The following is a 7,213-nucleotide window of genomic DNA, read 5'->3' as shown; positions in this document are numbered from 1 at the left end:
TGCACAGGACGCTCTCTCTCTCTCTCTCTCTCTCTCTCTCTCTCTCTGTACACCCCCTCCCCACCTTCGCCAACGCCACCCTCTCTCTCTCTCTCTCTCTCTCCCTCTCTTTCTCTCTCTCTCTCTCTCTCTCTCTGCTTGGTTCAATTGCCGATCGATAAAGGCAGCATTCAAATTGTAGGTTAGACTCCTCTCAGTTCTCAGCCGGTTTACAGGGGTTAAAAAGAAAAGATGTTAAACAGCAAACGCAAGAGCGCACCGCCAGAGATCCTCACACTTGATGCCCCTCTCAGCAGAGATGGTTGAGCCCTCATCCAGGTTGCTGTGGTCCTATCCTAAAATCCAGTCTTGCTCACTTCTCTCCTATCAGCTGACACAGCGCGGCGGGCGGCTTTGCCTGTTTCTCCTCTGAGAAGGGAAAGGGGATCCACTTAAACCCCATAAAGAAATAAATAGTCCATAGGTTACATGTGTTAGTTGTGAACATGAAGGGGATTTACAGAGACGGATACTACGACGGATCTATTGAACTACGGGACGTTTTCAACAGGAGATGCGTTAAATGTGGCCGAGGGGACTTTGTTCAAGCCAAAACGATGAGGATTAGGACGGGAATTGTTTTTTGGAATCTCATCTTTTCACTGATGTTCACTTGTGTGAAAGGTACGAAGCACTGCAGCAATTCTCTGTTTTTTCTGATGCGCTTGCTTGCCCCCGTGTGTGTGTGTGTGTGTGTGTGTGTGTGTGTGTGTGTGTGTATATGTATGTGTGCGTGCGTGCGTGTGCGTGCGTGCCAGAAATCAAAAGCTTTAACGGTACAGACGTGCGCAAAATAGGCTACCGCGGTTTACTGGATGGAGTTTTAAGGGACGCATTTCACTGGTTTAGCGCTCAATGCAGGCTTTGACTGAGCCGCTCAATAGATATTCTTGCAGTAGCCCACGCTTCTTCTAATAGCCTACGTGAGCTGCTTTTCTTAGTAGGCTAACTAGTGAATTGTTGAGGCGCAAGTGCATGCACTGCAGATTTCCTATAGGATGTTCACAGATTCTAATTTATGTAGGTTAAAGTCGTCCACATTTCCATTTTTTCCGGGCCGACTTTTCAAGTATTTCCGTGGGATTTGCGTTAGAAGGATTTCTTACTCGAAATGTTAACAGGAACCATTTAGGGGGCCGAGGCAATTAATACTGTGGAACCAATTTGTCGACTGGGGTTTATCGAACTTGCCAGTGCAGGCAGGTGTAAGGTGGGCTTGTTAGTATTCCAGTGGCTCCTTCTCAGTATCTGCCCATTTGAATACTCGCCTGTAGATGATGAGGCAACCTCTGGATCCATGTTTTCCCCCCTAAATTTATTCAGTCGAATAAACATTTTAGCACGACTGAGCTGCCACTTTTCCAATAGTTTTTATTTTTAAAGAGCTAGTCCTATTCCTTTTTGTAAATCTGAAGCAACAAATTCCTTGACTTTGCACTTAACTATCTGCCCCCGTTTTTATTCCTCATGTTTATCACAGTGATTTGATTCATTCTTCACATGCTACTGTCCTTTAGAAATCATTCAAAACAATTGTTGCTCATTTGTCACATTGGAATTACCATGTGTTCATCCATTCTTCACTGACATTTAAATATTTACAGAAAACAAATCAAAAACAAATTCTTGCTTCCTTGTAAAGTCAGTTACATGTTGACTAATGTGTATCAGTATGTGCATGCTGTGTGTATGTGTGTGAGCTATATATTAAATTTGGCACTTGGTCTGTGAAATTCTAATTTCTGACCAAAATTAAAGCCAAAGAAAAACAGCCTAATCAAATTCCAACCCTGTTTTTCTTCTCAGTCTGTTTGTGTTTATTTGGGCATGTGTGTGTATGTCTATTGATGCACATCCGGTGTGTGAGTGTGCAGCTCTTTATCTGTTGAATGCATATATGTGTGCCTTAGTATGGGCACTCACAGATATCAATTTACATGCAGATTGTTCAGCCTGTGAGTAATTTTCATGTCTGTCTATTGGGGGTGGATGAAATGTGCAGAATGCAGAGTAGCAGCGCCCACCAAGAATGAGGCAAGTCAAGTCAAGCAGAGTCGAGCACACTGCTGTTTCATCACCACCCACATTGTGGCAATGTCAAACCTTGAGGCCACTGCCAATCCTCGTAGTTCTGTTACTTATTAGGGAGCCAGCCAGTCAGGAATTGGGGAGGAAGGGGGGAAAGGAGGAGGAGGCCTGGGTCCTCTCTTGGAAAAGAGAAAAGAGAAATTGTGACATCGAGCAAGGCAAAGAGGAAGAACCATGGAACAGCTGTTGTTCCTTTGCTCTGACAGTTGATACAATGTTAGCAGAAGTAAAAGGATAGAGATCCGGCCCATGACTCACACCTCCTGCTAAGATAATGATGCTTAAAAAAGAGGGGGGAAAAACAACCTCTAGCAAAGTTTGTACAACACCAATTTGCTAGAGGTGCTTTTTCACTGACTTCAAATTAGATTATATTTAGCCAGGTGTGTGGATGGTGTACAGTTATGATTCTCTGTCCACTCTGAATCTTGGCACTCTAAATTCAATACACTGCCCAGTGGTATTTGAATGCAGAATAATGTTTCTTTATTACAGCAGTCCACTATCAAACAACTTAGGACACACACTGCAACTATGTCACCTAATCCTGGGGGAATTTATAAAACTGCTTGACACAGACACAAATTTAGGAAGCTAAATTGCAGAGATTGGATTTTTAAAAACAAAAAAGCCAGGGGTCAAATACAAATTGAAGTCCTCTACATTGACAGTGAACACATAGTCTTTCTTTTTTTCGGAGCTAGAGCAGCATCTGCCCCTTTGTCTTTTGACAGTCACACTGCATCCATCAATGCAATGATGAACAATCAAGTTCACAATACAAGAAACAGTGACAGAGCTGAGAGGGTCCCATATTTATGAGATATCCCATGTATAAGCATTCGATAAGGTGATGTGAGAGAGTGGCAATATGATCAAACTGTAAGCAAACAGGATCCAGTGTGTAGTTATGGCTTCAGCTTCCTGGAACTACCCTTCATATTGCATATGATTCATATTGAAACTGATATAGTACTTAGATATTTTGCAGTTAACAATCTTCTGAAGTATTCAGTGTCTGTCTTTTGGGACTTCTTCTTTCTGGACAGTTGTAGCAATGACCTGATAGAGAAAAGAAGCAGTGGACATCAACGTGATGGGAAGCCACAGGAGAGGACAAACAGAACCAACAGGCACTGGCCTGTTTACCGCACAGACATTAGCATATTGAATGACAGTGAACGATTAATGATAGCGAACAGATTGTTGAAAATTGTCCATCTGTTGTGTCCTGCCCCTTCTGCTTCTTTTGATTACACTGTTTTTTGTTAAATTTCCCTCCAGCCTACACATTTTGAGAAAATGTAGTGTTTTTTAAACTCTGTACCTTAACTTTACTTACTTAAAGCCTGTGACCCCACTTGAGCAGAGGTCGCCAACAAATGCTCTCCAGGCACGCTGGTCCTGGGTGAATTTTTCCAGGTGTCCAAATGTATGGCCAGTCAGTCAAACTCTATACTATGCAGTCACTAATTGCTGGTAATCAGGTGGGTTCTGCATAGACAGTAATCTGGCCACTGAGCCCTTGATGAAGACTTTCTCTCAATGTGATTATGTAAACAGGCTAGAAAGGGCTGCTGGGGCTAATCAGGATTACAATTTGTCTGTGTAATTATACACTATCTACAGGGAATGCAGGGCATTATCCCACTGCCCCTCAGGTTCTTGATCTGCACAACAGTAGACGAAGAAGAGAGGTACGACAAAACGGTGGACACTTGTCAGAACTGGAAAGAACAATATACTGTTTTCCAGGACACAGGAAGTTGGAACAGTAAACATTTTACTCTCTGGAGTCGTGATGCCTCTGTTAGTTCTGACATCTCACTGGATAGTCCTAGTGGTGCACCAAAATACTGCTCTGCTCACCTACTGGCCTCTCTCTGGGGCCAGGCTCTTAGATGGTGCTGACAGGTCCTGCAAAGGCTGTATATAGTTTGCTCGTTCTGATTAAGTCAATTCTTCTCAAGTATCAGCTTTAATATAAGCAGTACTCTTGGGGCAGAGAGATTGGCAATATCTTGTCTTCAGGAAGAAAAGCTCACCATTTGTTGAGATTAAATGTAAAAGGTTGAGGTGAGGCTGTTTCTTGAGCCAAGGCTGCAGATTCAAGGTGGACTGTCTTCTATACCTCAGGTGCCATTTTCAGAGGGGATTAAACTATGTCAACTGTCTTGAGTCACATGGGCTGTATTTATGCATTTATTTGGCTTTATCCATACTGTGGTTAAAATCAAGAAACCTGACCTGACAATTTGTGATATTTGATATCCACATTGAGGTTGGGATTTCTTTATGCAGTGATGAGTTGACTAATGTCAGTAAAAGGGAGTCAGTGTAAATGCCACAAATCAATAATTTTAAGTGACATGTAACTTATGAGCCAGTAACAGTATTTCCTTTGTGTCATAAGAAGCAAAATATTATTCATACAATTGGATATATATTTTTTAGCATGGTTAAGAAATGTATTCACATTATATCATACTCACAGTATTATTCACTTAATAACCTTTGACCATGACATACCCACGTACCCTCACAAATCCTCCTCTGCAGTGAGCATTGCTGCTCTTGTTTGTGTCTGTGGCTGTCGACTGGATTTTTGATATGTGACAGGAGAGCAGGCAGGTACGAAGCATGGTCTGGGAAACAGAGTATGGTGATATGAAGGTAACTGAAGAGGTAGACTGCTTAGTGGAAGTTGCTGTGATTCCACGGCATATTTTTAAAGAAATTAAAATGAAAGGTGAGGATACCATGAAAAATACTGTTCAGACTCTCAACATCACTTTACAATCAGTTTTGAGGAGACAGCACAAGGGACTGCATATTTTCCACAGCCGGGAAAATACAGCAGATCTAAACAGGTCAACCATGCAATGTAATTTCAGTTGTCTATGAGATGCTTTCATATCAGGTGTATTGGAAGTTTAAAAAGTGGAAAAAATGTAATCTCTCTCATACTGCAAAATATCATTGATTAACTAATCATCTTATTTTCGGGTCCCTTGCAGTGTACAATGGCCTTTCACTCTGGTATGTGGTGCTGCATTTATTAAAGCAAGTATTCATTGATCTTTGTCTATTCTCAGTTTAAACCAGGTCTACTTTTGGCCAACAGCATTAACAAGGACACACAGTGTCACTAAAAAAAGAAGCTGAGCCTAGGCCCAGTCAATATCACTGAATTGCAGTGCTAGCAGTTCAGACCTACAGTTCCAATCCAACCTGTAGCATCTGAAGGCAATGAAAGTAACAGAAGCACAAGGTTAGATCAACAGATACAGACATCTACTGTACAGGCATGGAAACATCTTATAGTCCTATGAAAAGGCAATAAGTGTTTCAAATGTTTTGTTTTGTTTTTTTAAAAGTAAAATTTCTAATACCTGCTCGGTGTGGGTTGGTGTGTACAGATGAAGTGACTTGTCTGATAGTCAAAAACCTTAAATCATAATGTTAAGCCTGATCCACAATTATTTAGAAATGAAAATGAATGCAAAACAAAAACCATCAGATAAAAATGGAACACAACAAGCTGAACTGTAATTATTTATTTTATTTATTTTAAATAAACCACATTGATTTGTGTGACACAATGATCTCCCATGTTTGATCAATTAATGCCTACAAGTGTCAAATGGTAAATGTTAAAAACACTCCAAGATGCAAGGAAAACCACAGGTTTCAAAAACTGCAGCTGCACTACCTGCAGGTGGTGCAAATTTTCAAAATGCAGAAAAGTGCTTCTTTCTTTGCATGTATATACAGTAGCATATTCAACATGTCTAGCCTGCAGGTCTAAACTCCTGCTGCCTTTACTGTTCTCTCCTACAGTGACACAGGTTGTGACATGTGTAGGATGGCAGAAAAGCTAAGAAGTGATGAAGTGATGTATACATTTGTGACTACTTGTGAAATGAGTTTCATGAGATGCTTTGCATTTGAACAATGCCTCCTCACTATGTGAATGGACTGTTAACGGGAAAATGTTTACTGGGAGTGTGAAAAACTGTCTCTGCTGTTGTCTTTAGAAGATTGATTTTTGTTGTCTGCTACTCTCCTTTACCTTTATTTTTTGGTGGAAATAGAGTTTGAATTGTTTGTTTGGATGATCCATTATGATTTTGTTATCCTGTTCAAGGCTGCATTCTGTAATTTGTGCTCTATTCTGTATGCACAGCATCTATTCTGTCCATCCTGGGGGAGGGATCCCTCCTCTGTTCCGTTTTCTGAGGTTTCTTTCAATTTTTAGAGATTTTTTCCTTATTCAAATTGAGGGTCTAAGGACAGAGGATGATGTATTGCTGTGCAGACTGTAAAGCCCCTGAAGCACATTTGTGATTTGTGATACTGGGCTATATAAAAATATATATCATACAAATAGAACTGACTTGAAATTGATAAGATCAGAGACTAGAGAGACAGCTGTCCTATATTAGATGTGTTGTTGGATCACAGTTTTGTGTTGTACAGCAGCTCTCACAGTGGTGGCCTGGCATCAGGTGCAATATGGCTCAGTAGCACTTTGAGGAGGTATTGGTGTCTAGCCATAAAATACTGTATCTGCTGGGAAGTAGCTAAAGCACCAGCAGCACTCTGACATTAGGAGACTGTTATTATTCTTGGCCAAGCAGACACAAAACCTCTGTTATTTCCTTGTGCAATGGTGTGCACATTTGTGCATGTGCCAGCTGTGTTTCAGTATGGCAGTGTATTTGATTTTAGTATTTTTCACCTCAGTGGTTGGCAATTTAAAACCACCAAATGGAATATTCAGAGCCTTTTTCCAAATTGCAGTGACACACTCACGAGGTAATAGTAATTCTCTAGAAAACCTCTTTTCTGTTTCTGTTGTATGGAGCCCATTTCCCTTTCATCAAGCATGCAGACAAGCATGATGAGGGACTGCGATTATGCACATTCTATCAGTATGAATTGTGAAGGTGCAGCACAGCCTTGCAGATAAAATCCTTCTCTATGGGGACATCAATTTAAGATTTCTGTCTACTAAGGTTGGTTTCTTGGTCCTAGCAGTCATCATTGTTGTATTCCTGGTTGTGCTGATGAAATATTATGTTTT

The 7,213-nt window shown here is 40.9% G+C and overlaps 1 protein-coding gene across 1 annotated transcript in view; it reads left to right on the top strand.

The window, feature by feature from the left end:
* Window positions 1-485: 485 nt before the first annotated feature.
* LOC128367032 (CUB and sushi domain-containing protein 3-like) overlaps window positions 486-7,213 on the top strand; it is a 213,590-nt gene continuing 206,862 nt past the window's right edge. The window contains exon 1 of the mRNA XM_053327824.1: window positions 486-663. Within this exon, the coding sequence (XP_053183799.1) occupies window positions 486-663 (178 nt within the window). The remainder of the gene's footprint in view (window positions 664-7,213) is intronic.

The sequence above is a fragment of the Scomber japonicus genome, chromosome 10 (genome assembly GCF_027409825.1).
Source record: "Scomber japonicus isolate fScoJap1 chromosome 10, fScoJap1.pri, whole genome shotgun sequence".
NCBI lineage: Eukaryota > Metazoa > Chordata > Actinopteri > Scombriformes > Scombridae > Scomber > Scomber japonicus.
Note: the sequence above shows the minus strand (reverse complement) of the source record. Positions and strands in the feature narration are given on the sequence as shown.